The sequence below is a fragment of the Daldinia decipiens genome, assembly GCF_022478715.1.
Source record: "Daldinia decipiens strain CBS 113046 unplaced genomic scaffold F4813scaffold_4, whole genome shotgun sequence".
Taxonomy (NCBI): Eukaryota; Fungi; Ascomycota; class Sordariomycetes; order Xylariales; family Hypoxylaceae; genus Daldinia; species Daldinia decipiens.
Window position 1 is genome coordinate 416,927 of NW_026054547.1, and position 23,417 is coordinate 440,343.

A 23,417-nucleotide genomic window follows, 5' to 3' on the forward strand; every position below is an offset into this window, starting at 1 on the left:
GTAGTAGTAAGAGTAAGTTTTAATAATTCTGTAGATTAACTATCAAGTAACAAAACTAAAGTCTTGCAAATGTAAACATCAAAGGACTACTGACTGTAAATATTTAGGAGGTAACTAACTTAATTAGACGACTTCTTCCAGGTCGGAACTGTCATCTATATGAAGTTGAGATATTTCAAGATCACGCATCTCATCATCGCTCAATTCAAATTCGTCATCACTCCAAAAGGGGTCCAGGGGGTCCAGAGGGTCGACATCCTCCACTTCAAAGTCTTCTTCATCCGAAGTATCGGGAAATTCGTTAAACAACTGTTGAAGATCTTGCAGAACTGCATGTAGATCATGAAAAACCATCTCCGAAACCCGCGCAAGCTTGTAGTTGTCTTCAGAGTCCCAGTCAGGGTAGAGCTCTTCAAACCTCACGAGGTGCGAAGAAATTGCCGAGTTTCTAGTCCAGGCGCGACCAAGTTTCTTGATCCAACCTTTTGCGGTTACGCGGCCTAAGGGGATGCTTTGGAGCCGTCTATCAGCAGTCTCCGAATCGACATTGTTGTTGGGAGGAGAAGTACCTTCCAAGTCTAACAGGCGGAGAAGATTCACCATCTGATGGAGGATCACTCCACGAATCTCATTAGCCTCTTCTGATTGTTCTGAAAATTTGACTTCGCGGCCCACGAGAGAGCTGACAAGTGCTGTTAACCCAGCATCGATATCAGGGGCATCTGTATAGAGGATGGTGACAAAAGAGCTGCCCGAAGAGCGACTGGCGGATAAGTCGCCAGAGTGGCTCTCAGTATCGCTGTTACGAGACATATTCGAGACTGGTTATAATAGCTTGGTATTTCTTTATTATATGTATTTTCTGAGATTGTTGTCTGAGGTTGTGATTAGTCTCATTTGAATGCATCTTGAAGGGCGTATATATACTGGTAAGTATTCAATGGCAATGTAAACGTGCTCGTTGAACATTCAACGATGACAATGAGATGATTTAGCTACGACGGTTTTGTAAGGGCGAACAATATTATTTACCCCCTATCTTTAAACAAAGACAACGTTAGGGTGTTTGTTTGGCGATAGGGGCTTGGGTATATGCACGTAAACAGTAAACCTATATGTACCTATCGTAAGTCAATATTACATAGGTAATCACTGGGTAAGGTAACCGTCATGCGCCAAGGATTATGTACGGTACTTGAATTATTACTCTGTCCCGCACAGACCGCCCTATCATTGCTTAACTTGAATAAGGGGAAGGAGCTGTGGGGGGACTCGTGGAAGATCAGAAACAACCATCGCAATCTCATTGTTCCATCTTCTGTATTTGGTTTATTCAACCCTTTCAGCCTTTTCCTCCTTCTAGAGTCCTACATAACTTGTCCAGTCTATTGTCCTGGCTTGGGTTTTTAAAGATAATCATACGAACTGTTTCAATATTGGCATTGCATCTTCTTAATTCCAAATCTTAATACGTTAACTATTCGGATATTCTTGGCTATTCGAGGGTCTGATATCACAAGCTCTTGACGCCACGAATTTCTTCCGTACGTGCGCGACCACTTATAACCGACCATGATTTCTCTTCGACGACATAGAAAATAGACAATAGCCGAACTCACTATCTTCTATCGGTACCGATATAGCCTCAGCTAGCTGCGATGCCAGCTCAATATTCGTCCGCCCTTCACCCAGGCGCTCGAGATTCCCTCGAACTAGCCTCGTTAGCATCGTCCAGTCGCGGTCCCGATACCTACTCGGACACAGACTCTAGAGCATCGCTATCCTCCTCGCGGAAACTCTCGCTCGAGCAAGACGACCCGTTAGACTACAATAATTCCGCGAGCCATTCCGATTTAAGATCCGGTCATGGAAGAACGTACTCGGTCAACTCCAACTTCGACTACGCTGCGAATCTCTTCCCGCTCTCCTCGTCTACCGCTCCTGGTTATGCTCCCTTAGGCGCGCCTACGTCAGCCGCCCAGCGCCATGGTGGGCTGGGTGGACCCTCGCTAGAAAAACACAAAACGCTGACGTATTTGAACGGATTGGGTTTAATTGTAGGGTTAGTAATTGGGTCGGGGATCTTTTCGTCCCCTAGCCAAGTCAACGTAAATGTTGGCTCGCCTGGCGCATCGCTGGTTGTGTGGGTGATATCGGGCGTCCTCGCCTGGACGGGCGCGGCGAGTTATGCGGAATTGGGGGGCGCCATTCCTCTCAACGGTGGCGCGCAAGCTTATTTATCCAAGATCATGGGTGAATTGGCTGGTTTTCTCTTCACATGGGTAGCAGTCCTCGTTCTCAAGCCCGGCAGTGCCGCTATAATCGCAATTATCATGGGCGAATACCTTGTGCGCGCGGTGATCGGGGCAGAAGCAGAAACAGTAAACCCCTGGATCAACAAGAGTGTTGGCCTTGTCGGATTGTTCGCCGTGACATTCTTGAATTGCATATCGACTAGGCTAGGAACCCGCGTAAACGACACGCTTATGTTCCTAAAATTCATTGCTTTAATAGGCGTTACTATCTGTGGGATCGTGGTGGCCCTTACTGGGTTTTCCTCTTCTGGCAAAGCTAACGTGGATTGGAAGAATCATGCGTGGTTTGAAGGTACGAGCACGGACGCGACCCATTGGGCTGTTGCTTTGTATGCTGGACTTTGGGCTTATGACGGTTGGGATAATGTGAGTTTTCACCTCGGAGGTGAGAAGAGTCCTGGCAGTTCAGTATAGCTAACCATCGCAACATAGACGAACTATGTAGTTGGCGAGTTTCGAAACCCCTCGAGGGATCTTCCGCGTGTAATTCACACGGCGATGCCTCTTATTATTATTTGCTATCTCCTCGCAAACTTTTCATATTTCCTTGTCTTGCCCCTAGATGCCCTCAACTCTACTAATACTGTTGCCGTTATGTTCGGCAACAAAGTATTTGGCCCCGTCGGCGCGCTTATTTTTGCACTGATTGTTAGCGCCTCTTGCTTCGGCGCTCTCAACTCATCTACGTTTACCAGCAGCCGGCTTGTTTATGCCGCTGCTAAGGAGGGTTATGTCCCGGCTATCATTAGCCGTGTGGGTATTGGTTCCCGGGAGCCTGGTATGGCAACTACGAGGACAAGGAATTGGTTTTCTAAACGACTACACAATATGATCGGCGACGAAGAAACGGGGCTTTTCTTTACGCCGTTGTACGCATTAGCGTTGAACGGTACTTTAACGGCTATATATGTGATCGTTGGTGAATTTGGGGAACTGGTTACGTTTTATGGGGTGGCGGGATATTCGTTCTATTTCCTCACCGTTCTGGGATTGATCATCTTAAGAGTGAAGGAGCCGCAGCTGGAGCGGCCATACAAAACGTGGATCACGACTCCCATAATATTCTGCTGTGTAAGCCTGTTCTTACTCAGCCGCGCGATATTTGCTCAGCCGTTGAAGACGCTCATCGTCGTTACATTTGTCCTATCTGGGATTCCGGTGTTTTTTTGGAGGATACAGGGTCGGGACCAAGTCGCCAAGCGGGAGACTAGCTCCGGCAACGCAGCGACGGGATGGAAGTTTTGGAAACGATGGCGGAAATGAGCTACGACTAAACATTGACATCCTAACTACGAAAGGGGGGTGTTTTTATAAAAGTTTCAGCAATTGGACATAGCGAGCATTCTGAATGAGCATCAGGGTCACTGGAGTATGTAGATTCTAGTTGGTGGCATCAGTAAATAGCGTATATTACAGTTACATACATTACAGTGTAATATGAATGAGTCAATAAAAATAATGACACAAGCAGCTAACCTAGGTTACTTTAGTGAACTATGAAGAACAATCTAGTTTGGATTTTAATCCAGAGCTATATTTTATTCCAAGTCCGTATAACAGGCGATGAAAGGCATGAAGATCAGGCATCAACTAAGCTATAATGCTCCTGTGAATGCTCCGTCTGATTAGCAACTATAACCAACGCCTCCCGCATCGCTGCTATTACTGTACTGCTCGCTCGAAGTTCCGGCTCCTTGTCATGCTTGGGCGGGCTGGTTCCATGGCCGCTATGCTACTGTGCCTTTGCCTTTGACCTTCATGTGCAATTGGACAAGCTCATCGTTATCATCTGGCTCCTGTTCTGTCTTATTATTTTCCTGTGTCTTAATAGTGGTTGGCACTCAGACAGTCATCTGAGCTCTTTCTTGCATCTGTTGTCGTTTGCCTAATGCTTTCTGGAGAATAGGTTTAATTTCCATTTCTGGATCTGCATCCTTGAATCTTCTTCCATGTGATCATCTTCGTGGTCATTATCGTTTTCGTGGTTCGACATTAGTGTCCCGGGTAGGATTTTCCCAGCAAATTGATGATGTTGTGTGGATGTAGATGCCCTATCTAGTTATTTGACATGGGTACCTCTGTGTCCCAGTGACACAGTAGGATGGGGTCTGTCAATTCTCTTTGGAGGATCTCAAAGGCTTCGAGTTCATTGGGTGTGGGAGTAAACGGTGTCTTCGCCATATACTTTCTCCTTGCATTCGATGTCGTGGGGATCTTTTCTTCTCTGGGTAGTTTTGGTATTTAAACTCAAATAGTGGATAATTTAGAATATACTGTAAATAATAACTTCACCGTAATCTGCAATTGTCTCATTGCGGAGAGAGCGATTAGAGTGCCATCGACCGGCCCGTTATGATGCCTCTCATCGTCTGCGGCTTGACCACAGCCCTCAAAAGGCTAGGGCCAGCCTTCGCAGATCAATCCGGCATTGTCATGTAGTTTCATAGTTATGCCGAGTCTCATTGTATCGTCTGTCAAAGTATGGTCTTGTTTTTAACCAAGTTAATACCTTGCTAGTTGAAGGTATGAACCACGGACGATAGATCTAGACGTGCTTTTTATTATCGAAGTAAATATTCTTATTGTCGTCGCTCGAGGTTGAGGACGTCCCGGGCTGAGCAACATCAAGTCCGTTCATCGTGATTAGCTACTGGGCAAGCACCGTCACCACCCTGTCTTCGCCCAAAGACTTTTGGATTTATCTTTTGGGGAGTCGCTCTAGATAAATCGTTAATATCAGATTGAGTCATGTTGTTCTCGTCTCCAATCTTCAGCCGCTTGCTTGATAGTATGAATTTCTGAATCGCTGAGTGGCACGACGTTTCGATGAGGATTTATTAGACATAGGACCAACGTTACTGCCACTAGGAGTGCTTCTAAGTTATCTTGTAGTTTGTTACCACCATCGTTATCCTGCGGTTGTGTTGGTAGTAGCCGCAGTTTATGTCTTTGATTGCGCTTTTGACAGTTACCAAGGCAGTGCGCCTTAGTCTCATTTCGCCTTTTGGACTTGCTCAATCCAGAATTTGGTGTTGACGTTTGTCGCTTATAAATTAGAGGTTTAGGAGATGTGTTCCCCAAAATCATTCATGAGCCACCTTCTGTGTTGGGATTTCGAACTCAAGCATCTTGCACACGGGTGGCGACAGCTTTGTTGTGGCGTTGTATCAAGTGACAGAACTTTCCGCCAATAACTTTTGGAGAAGGTTGCCCATGCGATCGAAGGGGCTGGCGTGATGAATTTGGAAATGACGAAGGAATCCTTGACAACTACATGTTGTAGGTTTGTTGTTGGGTTACGACAAGACTTTGTTGCTATTATGTGGTTGATGTCTGACGATATCTTTGGTTCAACAAGACTTTTGTGGCGAAGACTCGATAGGTACCAGGTAGTTACTGGTAGGAGTTCAGTTTGCAGGTGATATGCTTAGGAAGGACCATAAAGCGTAACGGTTGGTATCACAGTTTTATGTCTTGATCCTCTGTAACTATGCAGTTTTGCTTAACTAGAGTAGTAATTTATTAATCAAATTTTTGAAACGTCAAGAACGGGTTGAATGTTGGTTATTTAATTGAAGTTGATGAGAACATACCTAAGGGTAGAAAATCATTTTTAGTAGGGGTTGTAATTGTGAGCGTAAAGATTGCAGAGTCGAAGATCTGGGGCATATATTTCAAAAGTACATATGACTCAATGCCCATTATATGTACCTAGGTAGTTACTTTACTCGTACCTTCCATGGAGAAGCAGTTATTCCTTAATTCCGTGCAGGAGCCTATAGTTGTATCTGAGGCAGCTGCCATTTAGAACAAGTTGGAATAGGCGTTGCTTGGAAACCTACGGGAAGGAGTATCCTCTGGTAAAGGCTCTATTTTGAGTTAGGTACCCATTTCGGTATCTACATGTATGAAGTGGTGTATGAAGAAGTTGTGACAGTCCGTATTAGATTTGACAGTATTGAATCTTTAAGGCTATCAAATGATTATTGTCATTTTTACTTGGTATGCTATATGTAGTTAACTGAATGGGACAAGACACGCTGCCTCGTATCAGGACTACGATTATATTCTTATGCACCTGCTATGATAACCAGCAACAGACAACTCCAGGCTTATTCCACCGTGGCAAACCTCAGTTACGTCCACAAAACTCCAATATGCTGTAATATATCCCGCGTTGCATTAGTCTCGTCTATATTGACGTCTATACTTAATTTTCACACACGCGCGGCTCATGAGTGTAGCGAAAGCTGGTATTTCGCATTATACCTTACATTGCTTATTCTTTCCCCTAGGCATGCAACCACGCATTGCTTGATGAACTTCTGCGGTCTCGTCCCCTCTCATACAGCCACTTGCTGCTCAACCCAACCGTACTTCTCTTCCCATTTGCGGGGCTGGGGCTAGGGCTATCAGGGACTCCGCCGTAGAACGAAGCGAATCCTGTGCTGGCGCCCATAGGACTAGGCGATCCTAGGGAGCTTATCGAAGAGCGCCGCGCGCCGTTCATAGCTTTCTGCAGTAGGGGGCTCTGTGGAGACGTTAATCCGGCAAGACTGCCATTTCCATTCAGCCCATTAGAACTGCCAAAGTTGGAGGCAGAGCTGCGAGGGGAGCTGGAGAAGCTGCGCTTGCTACCCGCAGATCCGGAGATTGAAGGGGTTCGGGAGTAGCGGGGCGGCGTGCTATATGCGGAGCCTGGCGTAGGCGGCGCGGAGGTCAGTGGCAGGCCTAGCAGTTTTCGCTGGCCGGGGGTTAGGGGGATATCGGATAGATCATCTTGGGGCCTGAGCAGAGGCAGGAGATTCGTGCCGATGTTAAAGAGGGGTATGGCAAGAACTGTCCAGTACGCGTATCGCGAATAGTTCCAGACACTGCGCAAGTTAGTGTCGTTGAGCTAGTTAGGTTAGGATATGGAAGCGTACGCGTAGGGGAATGATTTCTTAGATGGCAATACTCGCGCCAGAAGAGAATGCAGAAAGATCAATGCTATGAGCACGACGATATTAACGGCGATGCGCTTGACGTTTCCGTCGGTGAATGTAGTAGCCTCCTGTCGCCGGGTAATTTCTTGTATGCGCGGATGTCGCCATGTGCCTGGGCTGTCCGTGACTGGTGGCGTAGAAGGTGTTGGTTTCTTGGGGGTGACGATCGTCCTTGCCATTGATAGAGACATTATTGTTATGGCTGGTCTGGTGTCTCGAAGCCGAGAGTACAGATAAATTAACTAAACGTCGTGTCGAGAATACGTGGGCAGGCTGCCGTCTTGAAACAATACTGATGGTACGACCTGGTTCTGCAGAAGATAAAGGAGAAAGGACCTTTGAATCGGGGACGGAGTCAATTGAATGTCATTTATCTGGTGCTATTATTACCTGTGCTATGAGTTAGTACCTGAGGTTAGTATAATATGGTGGCGCTGAGAGCGCAGCCCTCGTCGTTGAGCTACGTCTGATGGAATGAATCTGATTTGTTTTCTTTGGGGGGTGATTTTGGTTGTCAAGGCAGTTGCGAAAACAACCCAAATCTACCTCTGTTACATTTCTTAGTCATCATACTTCGTACTTGCTGCATTTTAATCTTAGTGCCAAGATCCACTTCAGGGGAGCTGTAGCCGCACGAGCCATGACCAAGTACTTTGGTACCTGCCTTAGTATGTAGGTATGTATCGTTTTTAGGCTCGGATGCTCCTTGCGTCACAGGGCTGACAACAAGTTCCCTAAGTTAACAAAGTCCCAAGTCCCAAGTCCCCACCGAAGCATCTCACCTCATCGGGGTACCTCGTTCTTAGACTGCGGACGGATTCATCTAGAAAAGATTCCGACTTTCTTCAAGTCTACCTTCTATTTTTTATGCGACTCCGATCGTTCCGTCCTTTGATGGCGTAGCCAAAGTTGCAATCTAGTTAACTATCTATCCTTCTGAGGGGAAACCTAGTAAATTGCAACTTGAATTAGCAGTATAAGAGCCGATATCTAACTCTAACCAACATGAGCGCTGGTAGTCTTTTGACCCAGTTCGACGAGGGACTGAGCTCCCTCTTGACCCAGTGGAATGGCTACTCTACGCTAATTGTCACGACCTTGGTGCTACTTCTAACATATTCCATCATGAACCGAGTTGAGCCTGATATCCATCCCATGCTTCTCGCTCGCCAAGCTTCAAGCTCGCCAGTCCGGAATGAGGGAGAATCACCTGTCTACCGAGGCAACTCAGCTCCTCATGGTCTACCTCTCAACACCGGTTTGAATGTTAAAGATCCGGGTGCTTCGAAATGGGCCCAAGGTCGAGATGGAGACCTGAGGGATGTCTGGCGTAGAGCTGTATCCGGCCCATCCGATGAAAGTGGTCCTAAGGCAAGGGGGCGCATCTTGACGGTCCTTGGGAGTGAGAAAGTTATCGAACATGATCTCGGTAAAGCAATCTTCTCAACTTTGGAAATGAATTATGACTAACAGCCTAATCTAGGCGATATCACACGGCAGATCAACTTGGTTGGAAAGCATATCACTTCTCAAGGAGGAAAGAAGGTGGCTATCTATCTTCCTAACTCTGTCGAGTTTATTGCCACTTTGTTCGCCTGCAGCTTCTACAACTTGACTGCTATTCTGTTGCCTTTTGACCAGCCAGAGGATGCGATAATCTCGATGCTCCAGAGGTCTGGCGCGGACACCGTTGTTACCGCGCCCGGTGCTTTCCCGTTCGACAACGTTGTTTCGAGTTATCCGGGTCTTCGCCAGCTCATTTGGGTTGTTGATGAGGGTAACAAGCATCTCGACTGGAATGAGGTTCCTAAGGGTGTTGGTGGTAGCGTCAACGTCTCTACTTGGCAAGATATCCTGAACGACAACCCCGTCACAGCTGGTACTGAACTGCCCCCGGTCGACCCCAAGGCTGAGATCCAGGATGTTGTCGTCTTCTGGCAGTCTAAGTCGGACACCCTTGAAGAGATGGTCCGATTCACTCAGGGAAACCTTGTCTCCGCAATCTCGGCCCAGCTCACGGCAATCCCGCAAAAGGAACGCTTCTCGCCAGCCGATCTCTTCCTGTCTTCCGCCTCTCTATCGGCGTCCTTCCCTCTAGTCCTAACACTCGCAGCTCTCTACTCTAACGCTTCTGTGGCTTTCAACTCCGTTGCCGGTACTACGTCTGACCTGATCCTAGCCACCACTGGTATCGCGCCCACCATCGTCGTTGCTACTCCTCAAACTCTCAAGAAGACTCACGAAGAGACTAAGAGCAAAGTTGACGCCTCGTTCCTTACACGTGCCTCACACTGGGTGCAGACGCGCAGCCTCATCCAAGATGGTGTTATGCCCGCAGCCTCCCTCCTCGCCTCGTACAACGACTCCCTGCACCCCCAGATCGGCTCTTCCCCAACCCCAACTCCTAAACCCGGCAAACTCCGCCTCTTGTACGTCGCAGACCCTGCAGGCACCGACGCCCCTCGACTTTCGCAGCAGACACTATCGGACCTACGCGTGTTCACTGGTGCCCGCGTCATCTATGCCCTTTCTGCTCCTCGAGTTGCAGGTGCTGTCTCTCAAACTCAGTTCAACGACTACCGCGTGTTGGGCGATGGAAATAGCGTTCATTTTGGACCCCCCCTAAGCGCCATCGAGGTTCTATTCAGAGATACGGAAAGCCACAAGATTACCGACGAGAGCTACGCCGGCGAGATCGTGGCCCGTGGTCCTGCAGTTGCGGGTGGTGAAGCGCCGCTGGGTGTTGTCGGTACTGTTAGGATCGATAATACGATCGCTTACTTGTAGGCTTGGTGAGAGTGTTGTAAGGATTGCTATGATAGGAAGTTGGATGATGATGAGGATGTGATAAGATTTCTTTTTTCTTTTTCCTGCGGCTAGTTATTCTTATATCAGGCGGATGGGACGGAATGTCCCTTTGTTTATTGTGATTCAAGTAGATAGGAAACTGCTAACGCCGTTGATATATCTCTATGCCATGCCTTAACTGAATTTTATGTATTCTCTGTTAGTTTTTACAACGTGTCCCCTCGTGGCATAAATATTATAAACCCAATACCATAGATGAGACGTAGCATGTAATTTTTTTACTCTTTATTCAACATCCTCGTCGTTCGTAATTACTACCATGGCATGCTCGTACGTAAATTGCATCTCAGAATCAGAATCATAACCACGTATGTCGATACCCTGTTGTCGAGCACAACCTGAACGCCGAGCCAAATGAAGCAGCTTCCATCATGAATCACACAGGCCGTATTTAACCACTTCATCAAATCTACCCTAAGCGCCGTTCCGGTATACCTGCGCGCCTTGATTGCGGAACATAATCGTATCCCGTCTCTGCAGTATCATAAGTGCGCGGTTCAAACTCTGCTCGCTGAACCCCTTCCCTTCAACCATCTCGCGGCGCAGGGTAGCCAGGCTGGTGCTCCACCCGATAGGCAAGCGTCGGCGAAGCTCCTGCTCGAGACGCGAGACCTCCTCGTTCAGCTCGCGGCCGCCTTGGTTCGCGGTCCCTTGTGTGACGGCGTCCATCGTCGAGCACAGGAATAATCGGATGGCTTCGTCGACGTGCTGCTCGGTGGCCATGGGGGAAAGAGTAAGTTTCGCGAGAGCCTCTGTGATACGCACGATAGCTTCGAGTTGTCGCACTGTGATGGGGATGCTGGAGCGCGCGTTGGCTTCGAGTTCGGAGGCGTGGACTTGTTTCCGGATCGAGACGAAGTGTGAGGATAGCTTCTCGGCGGCTTCGGGGGAGAGGCGAGGGGCGCAGCGGCTGGGAGGTGGGTTAGCGTTTGTTGATTATGACGATAGTTAAGAAAAAAGGGGCGACTTACGACTTGCAGTAGCTAAGGTATCGCCGCATTGTCTCGACGGGTACTTCGCTCTCAACTTGCTCTTCAAGGCCACGACCGCCCATGTGGATCCCCATGACGTGCTTTGCAATGCGCTCGTCCTTGTCTCTGTTGTGATCGTCTTTGACGATGAAGATCATGTCGAAACGGGACAGAATGGTTGTCTGGAAGTCGATGTTCTCACCCGGCGTCTTCATGTCGTCGTACCGGCCGAAGATAGGGTTGGCCGCTGCGAGAACTGAGGTTCGTGCATTCAAGATTGTTGTTATGCCTGCCTTGGCAATCGAGATGGTCTGCTGCTCCATGGCTTCGTGGATCGCGACACGGTCTTCGTCTCGCATCTTGTCAAACTCATCGATACATACCACACCACCATCTGCTAACACCATTGCACCGCCTTCGAGATAAAACTCTCGCGTGGAATGGTCTCTCTGCACGGAAGCTGTTAAACCAGCTGCCGAGGAACCTTTACCAGACGTATAGATAGATATGGGAGCAACTTTCTCAACGAATTTCAACAGTTGCGACTTCGCTGTACCAGGGTCACCGAGGAGGAGCACGTTTATGTCGCCTCTCAATTTCATGCCGTCAGGTAAGATCTTTTTGGATCCTCCAAGCAGCAAGCACAATATGGCTTTCTTAATATCTCGGTTACCGTAGATCGAAGGGGCAATACAATCGGCCATAACATCGTAGATATCAGGCCTTCGGCTAAGTTCCATGAATTCCTGCTCATCTTCTTCGGAGAAGATTGAGTGTCCTTTAGCTGTGGCATCCATATCCGTTTGAATACCCACGGCTCTTAAATATGGTGTTCTTATGGCAACGGCGCCGCCGGTAGACGAGTTCTTGGAACCCTTGTTCTGGTAGATAGAGAAAATGCCCATGATCGTGCACCTCGACCCCGGAACGACCCTATTCGTAAGGTATCGGTCTGCGGAGATGAGAACATGCCGTGGAAGCTCTCCTACGGGCACCTGGTCAGGGGCTTCTTGGAGCTTAATAATCTGCTGGTCGACAAACTTGGACTTTTCATGAGTGATAAAGTAAGGGTCCAGAGGACACTTTTCGGATGGGTCGTTGGGAGGTCTCTGGCGACCACAAGTTCGCGGAAGCGTTACACCGGTAAATCCACCTAGGACGGGGATCATCTGCGTGTGTAGACAATTTCGGCATTGGATGTGTAACTCTGTGGCCTTAGAAGACATAACAGAGGCACCGATGACGATGCCAGGTACCCTAACAAGCCTTGCGATAGTATCAGAATCCAGATTCCGGATCGAGACATCTTCTGCGCTGGAGTGGAGGAGTAATTGATGTTCAGGGATGACAGCTTTAGGGTCGTGTGGAAAGATGATTCGGTGTGTGCATTTCTTGAGAGCTCCTTCGAACTATTATATGTTATTAGTTAATCTGGATTACCATCTCGGTACCTAAGTAATATATGACATACGAGAGGAATAATCTCGGCGGGCTCTGTGACTATTCGGTGCGCAAGCTCTTCGTTATACTTGATTAAGTCGGTAATGTTAACATCGCAATAGTACTTCTTTAATAATGCATTTTCTCTTAGTTGGTCTCGGTAGACGAAGATGTTGTCGTGTCTGAATTCGAGGATAAAAGTTACAAGCTGTTCTTGTATTTGCAGCCGGCTATCTTCGTTTGGTCCAGAGTTGGACTGGAAGACGGAAACTGAGTAGACTGATTGGCGATCCATCTTGGATACCGGATATGCACGTCCTTGAGTGTTCTATTTTTTTTATCGTAATAGTTGAACTGGGTGTCATGAAGTATTGGGTCATTAGCGACTATCGTGACTATGAATCGAGGGGTTGAAAGTTGAAAGATTTAATTTGGGAACCCGCGTTAATTGACACGCGAAATGGAGACGCGCTTTTGCTAGGGGCGCGTTGAGAGGTTGCATATGACACTAAGCCCCGTTCGAAACTCAATAGGTTAACTCCTGAATGCTCCTTGGCAGGCTCGAGTCCGTCCACCGATATCACGTGTTATACGATATCTCTAATACGTACATGTCTCAGTTGCTATGTACATAGACAGGCCAAATATGTAGTTATCAGCATTAACTACGGTCGGGAAACGGCATGTAACCTTGGATTACTAGCGCCGTTAAATGAAACGTATGGAAACTTATCTGATTCGGTACATCTGAACTAGCTGGCTACAAGTGCGCATAGGTACCTTAACCTACTAAGATCCATCCAAGACCCAACTGTTTGCGATACCACATATTATATCGACGGCCTGTCTACCAGTTGACCTTCTGCCAAATATATAATCGAAACCCGTCGTCGCATCTTTTTCGTACATTAAGAAACTCTGCCAACCTTCATATAGACCCCATTGAGCTTCTACATAGCTCCCTCCTTTATATCGATCGAGTTGCGCCGCCAAGTCGCAACTTGTATTCGCTGGCGTCTTGTACATACTAGACGTTTGGTTAGCTTCGGCATAGCTATGCTTCCCCGGTAGCCCTTCTCGCGAGCTTTGTCAATAAGCCTTCCGGCTTCCCTCGCAATGTTCTCCAACGCAGAAGCTCGCAAGTCCGTCGACAGCCTACCACCTTTATCACCCACCGCCCGAGCCGAATTCCCATTTCATCGACAAGGCTCTGTTGCTTCGCATGCCACGGCACGACGAGGCTCGACCGCGAGCTCCATACACTCGATTCGCTCCATTGGGGGTCATCTCGATACATCAAGTAGTTGGTCGCAAACCGTTCACGAAACAGGACAAAATGCTATCTCTACCCTACTTCAACCGCCAATAGTCCGAACAGGTCTACTACCACATACATCCGCTCCCGCTTCCAGTGCTCATAAGCCACCTACCGCGCGAGATATACCACCTGTCACATTGACCAGCATACCCCACGTTGACCCGTCCGACTTCAAACCTTACCTAACACAGGTTGGAGCTCTTTATGAACAGCTAAGGCGTGTAAAAGAGAGTGACGATGACGGGAGCGAGCATGTATTTGGACGTAGTAGGGCCGAAGAGTTTGCAAGTGCTGTGGATGATGGACGTCTGAAACCGGGCAGTCGTCCTTCTAGCTCTCGAAAGGTGTCAGGATCTTCGATTAGGTCGATATCACCGATTGAATCACCTACGGTACGCCCGATGCGTAGAAGATCTAGTTCTAGCTTTAGCCGGAAAGTAGCAAGCCAGGGTCCGCCACCCTTATCTACCATTCCGAACGTCTACTTCGATGATGATTTCCATCTGGAGAATCCTCGCACATTCGATGTCGTTAGCGAACGGTCCGAAGTCGTACGTCCGCCTCCTGGTTCTACAGGAGAGAAGAATGCTTCTAATGGGGATGTGCCGGCCCCCCGTAAAACCCTTGCTACGAACGCGATATTACAGGAAAAACTATCATGGTATATGGATACTATCGAAATGCATCTCATCTCGTCTATATCAACGGCTTCCACAACATTTTTTACAGCTTTGGGATCATTAAGAGAATTACACTCCGAGGCAGCTGAATCGGTGGAAAGGATAAAGATGCTACGGCAAGAGCTCGAGACCCTCGACCAAGAGATTGCTACCAATGGGTTGGAAATCGTCCAAAAGCAACGACGACGCGAGAACCTACAGCAGCTGAATGACGCCGTAAAACAGTTAAAGGAGATTGTTCAATCAGTCGCGGCATGTGAGGCTTTGGTAGACTCAGGGGAGGTCGAAAAAGCATTAGAGAGTATCGATTTTCTTGAGAAATTAATTGCAGGCGAGCGGATATTGCGTTCCGGGAAGATTGAAAATCACGATTATCAGTTGTGTGATCTCAGAGACGCCGTTGTCCTCCAGGGTGTGAACAGTGACATTTCCACTCTTCGATTCCGCATAGGCAAAGCGCTTGAGACTAAATTCATCGATATATTGTTAGGTGATTTGAAGCACCATGTTGATACGGTCTCATCTCAGGAGGTTTTGCTGAGGTGGAGCAGTTCAGCCATGCGATCTCGCGGTGTACCCAGCAGAGAATCGACAGGGCATCCGGCTTATTTGGCCGCGACTGGAGGTCTCCGCGCCCAACTAATGCCAATACTAGATGGACTGCACCGCTCCAAGCATGTTACAATTGCCATAGCGTCTTATCGAGAGGTTGTCCTACGGGAAATCCGACAGCTCATCAAACGGCCACTTCCGACCTCTAACGACGATGACAACGAGTCTGTAATGTCTGCATCCACAATGAACTCGAAGCGCCTAACTCAGCAGGAAAAATCATCCATCCTCGCACGGAATCTTCGAGCGCTTGACGAACCAGACGCCGAGGCTCTCTTCGTCAAGATGTATATCAGTGTCACAGAGACCCTGCGGAGGCTGAGCACTCAGGTCAAAGTACTATTTGATGTTGCGAGCTCCTTGGGTCAACAGCCCCTGGACTTTGAGGCTGGCCTGAAGTCGCCGCCTCCTTTAAAATCCCCACCTCTTAATAGTGCAAATCGCGATTTGCAGGAGGATATACATTTAACCATGGATCTAGCAAACCTTTACGGACAGGCAGTTGATGTCTCCCAGGAAAAGATTGTAAAGGTGCTTCGCGTCCGATCTGAACAAAGTTCACATCTCCCCTTGATATGGTTCTTGCGGTACTTTACGCTTAACCTTTACTTTGCAAACGAGTGTGAAGCAATTTCTGGTCGAAGCGGAACCTCGCTGAAAAACATTGTTAACTCCCAAATTAAAGATTTCATCCAGTCACATGGCGATGCGGAGAAGCAAAAACTGGCCCAAGGCATGGAATCTGATCAGTGGAGCGCCAAAGACTTCACCGAAGAAAATACCATCTTACTCAAACGCATATTAGACAGTAGTACGAAGGATAGTGATGCCTGGTTAGAAGGAAGCAAGATCTGGATACCATTCTCCGAAGCGGATAGCAAGCAGAGTTCCAACGGGCGGCCAAGGGCTGAGTCTAATGGCGCAACGAAGGAGAGGACAAGGAGTGCCATAATAGACGGCGAGACGTTTATACTACCCAATTCAGCAATACTATGCCTAGAAGGAATGTCTCACTTCTTACATCTCATATCTGGAATTCCGTCTATGGCGTCTGACGTATCCAGCTCTCTAATCGGGTATTTACAACTTTTTAATTCTCGATGCACACAACTTATCCTCGGCGCGGGTGCCACTCGTTCAGCAGGTCTGAAAAACATCACGACGAGGCATCTAGCCCTCGCCTCGCAAGCTCTAGCATTTATCTCTACGCTCATTCCCCACGTCCGCGAATTCGTCCGCCGGCACGCGGGTTCGGGCCCCAACGTCAACCATGGCAACGTTGCTAACCTCATGGGTGAGTTCGACAAGGTTAAGCGCCTTTTCCAGGAACACCAGAATAGCATATACGACAAACTAGTCGAAATCATGAGCGGCCGCGCCTCGGCGCATGCAAAGAGCATGAGGGCGCTCGACTGGGACCAGAACACCGAATCAACAGTGAATCTATACATGGAAACGCTAGTCAAGGAAACGGTCACGCTTCATAGAGTTCTCACAAAACATTTGCCAGAAGGCACTGTAAGATTGATCATGACGCCCGTCTTTGACAGTTACAAGAGCCAGGTGGGCAAAGCGCTGCAGGGATTGGAACCTAAGACCGAGATAGGTATCAAACGGTAAGCAATGATATTAACATTCCTCATTATCTACTCAATCAACTAACTAAGGGGATCATAGGATGGAATCCGATATTGAATACCTCACCAGCCGACTAAGCAAGATAGACGGCTTTAGAGACACAGGGGATAGTCTACTCGCCATCATCAAAACGAAGAAGCCAGAGAAACAACCAGAGCCGGAGCCTCCCGCATCAGATGATAAGCCTGAATCGCCCCAACCAGATAACAGCAAATCAGAAGAAAACAGTAGTAACGGAGATAATGCAGGTGAAGCTACGGAAAAGACCACGGAGAGTAATTAGCGGGTTTTGGACTTGTTTTTTATATGCCGTGTTTTTGCTTGTACATTGGCTCGTTCTTGGCATGAAGGCAGGCGTTTTATTTTTTGTAGTGAAGAAAGGACTAGGTTACTACGTTATAGTATTGTGGCGAAGTGGTTTTGGCTTTTTCTTTTCTTGACTGGAAGACGAAGACGAAGACTAAGATGAAGATGTGCAAACTTTAGTTGTTATGGTACGAATGTTGTATCCCGCCGCTACGACAGATGTGTACCTAATGTAGGTAGTTATAGGGTGATGCCTCGCTCGAATGTGAAGTTTAGGGTGCTACCTATATCGTTTTAATTGCTACATATCCTTCTATATTAAGTCTAGCTTGCCATGTAGGAGTATGCTGTTATATGCCAGCCATAGTAGGTAATTTATCTGATGGCAAGCCTTTCAGTAAGGGGTATGTAAGTGATATATTGTTTATACGTTCTACTTTACAACTTTATCTATCTCGATAACCAATTTTAGGTACACAATATACTTACGCGTATTTATTGTTGTTATTCTATAGGTGGTCAAACTATCCATATCACGAAATGTGCTGCAGCCTAGGAGTATATGCATTATAGGTACCTACATATTAAGTTCAATGTGCATATCTTATAGCCACCTCACCCGTCCAACGCAGACCGCTCGCTTTACATGCTGCTATCTAAGTGAGCCGTCTTGTTCCTAGCCCACGTGTTTCTCCCGCAAGACAGTGTCTCACTTTCCCGCCTTCTCCACACGCACTTGTATCTGTGTCTACATAGGTAGGGTATGTATCCAACGTATGTCTGTGTTCGTGCCGCGCTAGGCACACGTACTCGCACAGAAGTCTACGCTGTAAACATCGTTTTCGTGTCCCCTATAATGACTCAGAGTAGATAGATAGATAGATAGATAGATGGAGAAGCAACCAAGCCCTATTACGTGGCACGGCGTTAACAGATCGCGATATAAGACTTTTTCTTTTCGTTTACATGTATATATATATACAGCCTGTTCAGGGGTATGTAAACGCCAATAAATATTCAAAAATGACAGGTCATAAAGATACGACGTCCGGACGGTAACACGGCGGCTGACCTGGAGCCCGCCCCATTCGGCCATCAGCAGGTTGTACGGTGAGTCGGCCGCGCTAATGGCCTGCTCGCTGCTTTGCCCAGACGGGCAAAGACCCGCGGCCGCTCGGCTTGCGACAGCAATTACTACCGGTAGACAGATGCTGGATCCCGAGAAGGGCCAAGTCGATATCGGTATGCATGCATGCATGCATGTATGTATTGAGCAGAGAGCGCCGCCGGCTTCGGGGACATGCGAGGGAAATCTTGGAACAGGTGCATGGGTAGGGTACGCAGATCATTTTCAGGAACCGGATGTTAGCCTCGAGGACGTACCTACGTGTGATATTGGTATTGAAGGTTCCTAGCTATGTAGTACGTCTGAGCAACCGTAGGAAACTGCTTAGCAGCGGGAAGACGTGGAGTGCAGGCTTTGTTCGTTTCGTCCCGGAGCGTGTTCACGTTGCTAACCGCTCGGCACTTATACAAGGAAGATAAGGCCCTGAATAAACGGGATTATTATGCTTCAAGATAGGATAGTTGCTTATGGAGGACGAATAGGCTCTACCCGCCCGTCTTACCTGCGGGCTGTTGAGGCAAGGCAAGGCAAGGTAAGGTAAGGTAAGAGGAAATAAGATGCTGAGAGCCGCTGTCACTAGATGACATACTTGCAGCGATCAGCAGAGCGCTGTCTATCTATGTATTAATCATATAATTAGTGCTCTTCACAACTACATACATAGTATAAGTCAACTCTTCACAATTCTCGATGTCTCGCATGCCAAGCATAACAAGATCTCCAATAAGCACATTAGTACACACGTACACCAATTAAGACACCTCTTTGGGGGAGGGGGAGGGGGGGTGTGCGGTTACAACAGATAAGAAAGATCACCCTCGCATTGTGGCATCGAACCGGGATATCAGAAAAGCTTGGCGGTTGCGGCTTTGGCACGTTTTTTGTTGGTTGTCTTTATTTAAACCGCGACAGGTCTTGGCGAAGTATTCCTGTTTCCATCTAAATATACACAACCTATTCCTACTTTATACAACATAAATACCTAGAGAAGAAGGCAAGGTAGTGTTGGTGTTGGTGTTGGTGTTAGTGTTAGGGTCTATGTAAGTGCAAGTGCAAGTGTAAGTATAAGTGTAAGTGCTCCCGTAACGCAACGCTACCCAAAAGCCTACTCGTCTCGTCACCGATATAGCAATAGCATGCGCTCTACCCTACCCCGTGGCTTGAGGAAGGCCAGTTCCAGGTTATTTCCAGTGCGGCCGCACCGCACCTGTAGTAATTCCGCCAGTTGCATCGTGGCGCAGGCCAGTGACCCCGGGGCCGATCCTCAAACCGGAGAGTAGTAACCTACCTAGGTAATACATGGCTATCTCAGGTACTACTCATAGCAAAAGGCAATATCGCGGCGCAAGAAACGAAACAAAATAAACTAAACCGCAATGCATCTTTCGGCGTTCAAACGATACCTATCAGACACTCTATTACGAAACCTCGCCGAGGCCCCTTCGATCGTTCTAGGCGGGACGCCATCGGGAAGTTGATAAGCTAAATTAAGGTCCGGGGGATCGACCCGAACTTTGGCGTTGGGTGGGTGAAGGTTCCCAAGGCGGTAAGTAGTATATCAATACACTAGGTTACATAAATAGCCCACACCCTGCCCTGTTCGTCGACTAGGACTATGTACGAGTTAAATATAACCTCCTCGAGAAATTAACGACATGGGCCGAATTAAGCAATTACAGCACTTTTGAATTCCCATGATATAATACATCAAGTACCTTAGGTAGTTGAGTAAATAAGTAGTTATTTTAATTTTCTAATAACTACATGTACCTAAGTTATATTGGGCTTGGCGTTCATGTTCGATTTGTTTCTGTTTCTATTTGGTGTTTCGTGGCTTGGCCTAGGGTCGAGATTGGGGTGCATTTTGATGCTGTGCCGCGTAATTCTATCGACGAGGCGCCACGCAATCCTGCGGGGTCAATCATTTCCACGGCCAGGGTTGATAGCCTTTTACTTCCAATATCTCTCTAGTTATCTTAATGAGTTATGTATGTAGGTCTGCTTCATCTAACATTAGTTACCGGAAATGATTTCGGAAAAGGGGAAAGTAAGAAACAAAGAGATAATTAGAAACAGTGAATTGGAACCATGTGGACCTGCGGCCTTGACTCTACGTAAAAGGGTCTCGAGTCTAGACCTTACCAAAAGACAATAGACATAACAAAGCAATGATTTCACGTGGACAATGAACAATTTCGTTTGTTTGAAATCAACCGTGAGCTCGTCTATTCGTTCCATCTATCTGGTATCTCGCTATAGCACAACTAAGGGGGTATAATTATCCCTTCCAAAGCAAACCAAGAAGTGCGACCCTCAAGTATATACATGTAAATGGAAAATTGCAAGATATAAGACAACGAATGTGGAGAAGGGCGATAAGTATCGGGTTTGTTTATTTGTTTGTTTATTTTTGTTTCCAGGAAGGGAACCTGACCAGCATGCCATCTTCTACTCCGCCGGGGAAGTAATATTCTTTTTTACCAGCACGATCCTTCGAGGTCGTGAATGTTGCGCAAAGCACCTAGGCTCGCGGCGGGCTGGCGGTTGTAAAGGATGGGTAATGCCAGTAGAAATAAAGTCGTTTAATCATTTCCGAGCGCTCGGCGCACAACGCTTTCAAGGCAGGATAAGACTCCTCTTACGCAGAGAGCTTGCCGAGAACGTAGTTACGCGGGACCACCATGGCCTCAACGTCACGGCGGGCAGGGGCACCACCGCCGAGGGTGACAATAAGGTCCGCCTCCGGGGTAGTGACGGTCTGGATGTCGTCAGGGTGGTAGTAAGCGCTACCGCAAGGGAACACTTGACATCCGGATACAGCAACCTTGGACGCGGCTTGCATTTGACTGGCCGGGTACATTTCCTTGACACCGTTAACGTCGTTAGGGTTCACGATGGCCGAGACATCAAAGTATGTCAAGCCGTTCCAGCCGTTGAAAGCAACCTCGGCGAGCATGCCCGGGACGTCAGGGGCACCCTCGTTGAAAGAGTAAGCATTGCCGATCCATCCCTGGGGGAAGTCCACTCTGGTCTGGCTGTTTCCTCCAATCGTGATGGGAGCGATAGGTGCTTGTCCTGCAGACGGGGTAAAGGTGATGTGGCGGGTGGCGCCGTCCTGGTTGATGAATGTGAACGAGTTGGCGCTAACCAGAGTAGCCGAAGCAGCAGCAAAGGCGGCGATTTTAGCGAATAGGCCCATTTTGTTTGTTGTTTATTGATAGGAGTGATAGTCAAAGTATCTATATCTGATGGCTCGTTGCCGTGTGGTTTCTGTATTCGGTTGATAGAGAGTGTGTGTTGTAGCTAAGGGTATATAGCTTCGTGTTAAATGAATGTATCACGAATAAGCTTTGAAAGGAAGGAATTTTGGCTACCAAGAGCTGAAAGAGAATGTATAGAATCAGAAGGTTTGATGGCGGTATAGAAGTGATAGACAAACTTAGGATGCGGGATGACACAAAGTCTTATATAAAATCCCGAGGAACAAAGACCACAAGAGGTCGGCTCGTGGCTCTACCATCATTGTTTAGCTCAACCAATCATTGAGGAGTCCAATGTATCCAATGTATCCCATGTACAAGAAACGTCAAGCACGTCTAGAACGAGTGCTGCGTTAGTATGCAGCGGGGGGCCCTGGACGAATTCCACGATCCAGGATCCATCCAATCCCCCTGGTGCCGTGAATGTATCAGAGCAGCCACAGCAGCCCGAGTGTGGAGGCCGAAAGGATGACCTGTCTGCCTGTTCCTGAATCAGGGTTGCATCCTAAGTGCAATCAGCCCATCAACTTAGATGGAGGACCTCGCACTAATGGTTCCTTCTAGTCGGGACAAACTTTGCTAAACCCAGATATTTGAGCCTAGCATGAGTCTAGCGGCGGTGGAATATGGGATGCTAAAGTGATTGCATCAACTCTTTAACTTGGATTATGTCACTCCGAGCTGTTCTAGAAGACATTAGTGGTCAGCGGTACCCCCATTAGAATGCGCATCTCGAAAGTCGCGGAGCCTGGCGGATAGCATCTGATAGAATCTTGGCGATATTATTTTAGGGCTGACATACATACAATGTATAACGATGGGGTGTGAGCTTATGAATTCTGCAAGGACGGTCACCTAGGCTTCACAAGCAAAAACCCGTGCTTCCACCAATCCAAGAGACTCGGGTGGGCTGTCTACCAGGATAAGATGAAAATTTACAAAGGACTAGAAGGGGGACTAGAAGGGGGTGGCACACAAAGAAAACAAGTAAAGGATTTTTTTACCCTGCATTAGCAACTGCTGGATTTGATCTGGTTCTAAAACCCGATTGGTCGGCTTTAAGATCTTGTTCCTGGTACCTGACATATTCCATGTGGCATTGGCACTGATGTGGCAGGCCATGAAAGGGTACAGTCTCGCCCGACAAATGTGAGGAGGCATATTCTATCACCGCATCTAGGTCTGCGATGATGTAGTAGCCTAATGGACCGTCGCCGCCTTTGGGCTTTGCACCTCAGATGAAGTTCTTTGCCCAGTCGCTCTGCCGAGAGTAATCCATACGTGGTACCATTTAGATATTTTGTTCACATTGCTAATACGCTGCTGACATGACAACAACCTTGTAGAACATCGCGAAGGTGGTGATATTGGGATGGAATAAGCACATCCCTTACGCCCGAGATGGAACTTCATACGGGAATATGGTTCCAACTGAGTGAGCGCGATGGGGTAAACAGACTAGTAATTAGGGCTTCTCGAACTAGGCTGACTTATGACCACAGCTTGCAAATTTTTCTTCATTTGCTATTCCGTAGCCAACGCAACGTAGTGACACATGTGATGAATTATTGAACATGCTGCAGTTGCATGAGCTCAATAAGGCACTGTGGCACTGGTGCCCGAGCAAATTTCTCTACCAAGAAGACTAGATCTCGCGAGGGAGACAAGGTAGATGTTCTAGTCTTTCGCCGACTAGACATGGTGATATAAACTTGTGGGAACCTTGGAGGAATTTGGCATGGCCATTGGCGTCGCTAGAGTGCAGTCCCAATAACTATGAGTAATAAGGCTCAACTGTCGAAATCGTCGGCCTCGCCCTATTCACGGGCGAGTGGATCAGTAAAATAAAATAAAAACTTTGATCCATATTGACCTAGCTGTGTAGTAGCCACTAAGGC

General features: G+C 47.6%; 7 protein-coding genes across 7 annotated transcripts; 3 read left to right on the plus strand and 4 right to left on the minus strand.

Annotated features, from left to right (window-relative positions):
• Nucleotides 1-28: 28 nt before the first annotated feature.
• On the minus strand, nt 29-1,076 carry F4813DRAFT_346887 (uncharacterized protein). The gene has a single exon (XM_049241895.1). The coding sequence runs from the start codon at nt 811-813 to the stop codon at nt 124-126; it is 690 nt and encodes a 229-aa protein (XP_049103205.1). The 5' UTR covers nt 814-1,076; the 3' UTR covers nt 29-123.
• Nucleotides 1,077-1,255: 179 nt separating this feature from the next.
• On the plus strand, nt 1,256-3,790 carry F4813DRAFT_346888 (amino acid permease-domain-containing protein). Its single transcript, XM_049241896.1, has 2 exons — nt 1,256-2,681; nt 2,748-3,790. The coding sequence occupies exons 1-2, from the start codon at nt 1,659-1,661 to the stop codon at nt 3,576-3,578; spliced, it is 1,854 nt and encodes a 617-aa protein (XP_049103206.1). The 5' UTR covers nt 1,256-1,658; the 3' UTR covers nt 3,579-3,790.
• A 2,490-nt stretch (nt 3,791-6,280) lies between these two features.
• On the minus strand, nt 6,281-7,869 carry F4813DRAFT_346890 (NPCC-domain-containing protein). Its single transcript, XM_049241898.1, has 2 exons — nt 7,241-7,869; nt 6,281-7,189 (listed from the first exon to the last, which is right to left on the minus strand). Exons 1-2 carry the CDS (start codon nt 7,489-7,491, stop codon nt 6,607-6,609), a joined length of 834 nt encoding a protein of 277 aa, XP_049103207.1. The 5' UTR covers nt 7,492-7,869; the 3' UTR covers nt 6,281-6,606.
• A 305-nt stretch (nt 7,870-8,174) lies between these two features.
• F4813DRAFT_221963 (uncharacterized protein) lies at nt 8,175-10,391 on the plus strand. Its single transcript, XM_049239817.1, has 2 exons — nt 8,175-8,729; nt 8,784-10,391. Exons 1-2 carry the CDS (start codon nt 8,306-8,308, stop codon nt 10,085-10,087), a joined length of 1,728 nt encoding a protein of 575 aa, XP_049103208.1. The 5' UTR covers nt 8,175-8,305; the 3' UTR covers nt 10,088-10,391.
• Nucleotides 10,335-13,029, minus strand: F4813DRAFT_221970 (MCM-domain-containing protein). The gene is made up of 3 exons (XM_049239818.1): nt 12,611-13,029; nt 11,140-12,548; nt 10,335-11,078 (listed from the first exon to the last, which is right to left on the minus strand). Exons 1-3 carry the CDS (start codon nt 12,872-12,874, stop codon nt 10,583-10,585), a joined length of 2,169 nt encoding a protein of 722 aa, XP_049103209.1. The 5' UTR covers nt 12,875-13,029; the 3' UTR covers nt 10,335-10,582.
• A 219-nt stretch (nt 13,030-13,248) lies between these two features.
• Nucleotides 13,249-17,466, plus strand: F4813DRAFT_221985 (Vps54-domain-containing protein). The gene is made up of 2 exons (XM_049239819.1): nt 13,249-16,805; nt 16,867-17,466. The coding sequence occupies exons 1-2, from the start codon at nt 13,696-13,698 to the stop codon at nt 17,108-17,110; spliced, it is 3,354 nt and encodes a 1,117-aa protein (XP_049103210.1). The 5' UTR covers nt 13,249-13,695; the 3' UTR covers nt 17,111-17,466.
• Nucleotides 17,467-20,678: 3,212 nt separating this feature from the next.
• Nucleotides 20,679-22,153, minus strand: F4813DRAFT_222202 (uncharacterized protein). The gene is made up of 2 exons (XM_049239820.1): nt 21,699-22,153; nt 20,679-21,562 (listed from the first exon to the last, which is right to left on the minus strand). The coding sequence occupies exon 2, from the start codon at nt 21,456-21,458 to the stop codon at nt 20,898-20,900; it is 561 nt and encodes a 186-aa protein (XP_049103211.1). The 5' UTR covers nt 21,459-21,562; nt 21,699-22,153; the 3' UTR covers nt 20,679-20,897.
• Between the last annotated feature and the right edge of the window lie 1,264 nt (nt 22,154-23,417).

Coding starts and splice junctions, on each gene's coding strand:
- F4813DRAFT_346887 (XM_049241895.1), bottom strand. CDS start 813: ATGTCTCGTAACAGCGATACTGAGAGCCACTCTGGCGACTTATCCGCC.
- F4813DRAFT_346888 (XM_049241896.1), top strand. CDS start 1,659: ATGCCAGCTCAATATTCGTCCGCCCTTCACCCAGGCGCTCGAGATTCC. Junction 2,682..2,747: donor CTTATGACGGTTGGGATAAT/GTGAGTTTTCAC, acceptor ATCGCAACATAG/ACGAACTATGTAGTTGGCGA.
- F4813DRAFT_346890 (XM_049241898.1), bottom strand. CDS start 7,491: ATGTCTCTATCAATGGCAAGGACGATCGTCACCCCCAAGAAACCAACA. Junction 7,190..7,240: donor AAGAAATCATTCCCCTACGC/GTACGCTTCCAT, acceptor TAACTTGCGCAG/TGTCTGGAACTATTCGCGAT.
- F4813DRAFT_221963 (XM_049239817.1), top strand. CDS start 8,306: ATGAGCGCTGGTAGTCTTTTGACCCAGTTCGACGAGGGACTGAGCTCC. Junction 8,730..8,783: donor AGTTATCGAACATGATCTCG/GTAAAGCAATCT, acceptor AGCCTAATCTAG/GCGATATCACACGGCAGATC.
- F4813DRAFT_221970 (XM_049239818.1), bottom strand. CDS start 12,874: ATGGATCGCCAATCAGTCTACTCAGTTTCCGTCTTCCAGTCCAACTCT. Junction 12,549..12,610: donor CCGCCGAGATTATTCCTCTC/GTATGTCATATA, acceptor AACATATAATAG/TTCGAAGGAGCTCTCAAGAA. Junction 11,079..11,139: donor TACCTTAGCTACTGCAAGTC/GTAAGTCGCCCC, acceptor CCCACCTCCCAG/CCGCTGCGCCCCTCGCCTCT.
- F4813DRAFT_221985 (XM_049239819.1), top strand. CDS start 13,696: ATGTTCTCCAACGCAGAAGCTCGCAAGTCCGTCGACAGCCTACCACCT. Junction 16,806..16,866: donor ACCGAGATAGGTATCAAACG/GTAAGCAATGAT, acceptor AGGGGATCATAG/GATGGAATCCGATATTGAAT.
- F4813DRAFT_222202 (XM_049239820.1), bottom strand. CDS start 21,458: ATGGGCCTATTCGCTAAAATCGCCGCCTTTGCTGCTGCTTCGGCTACT.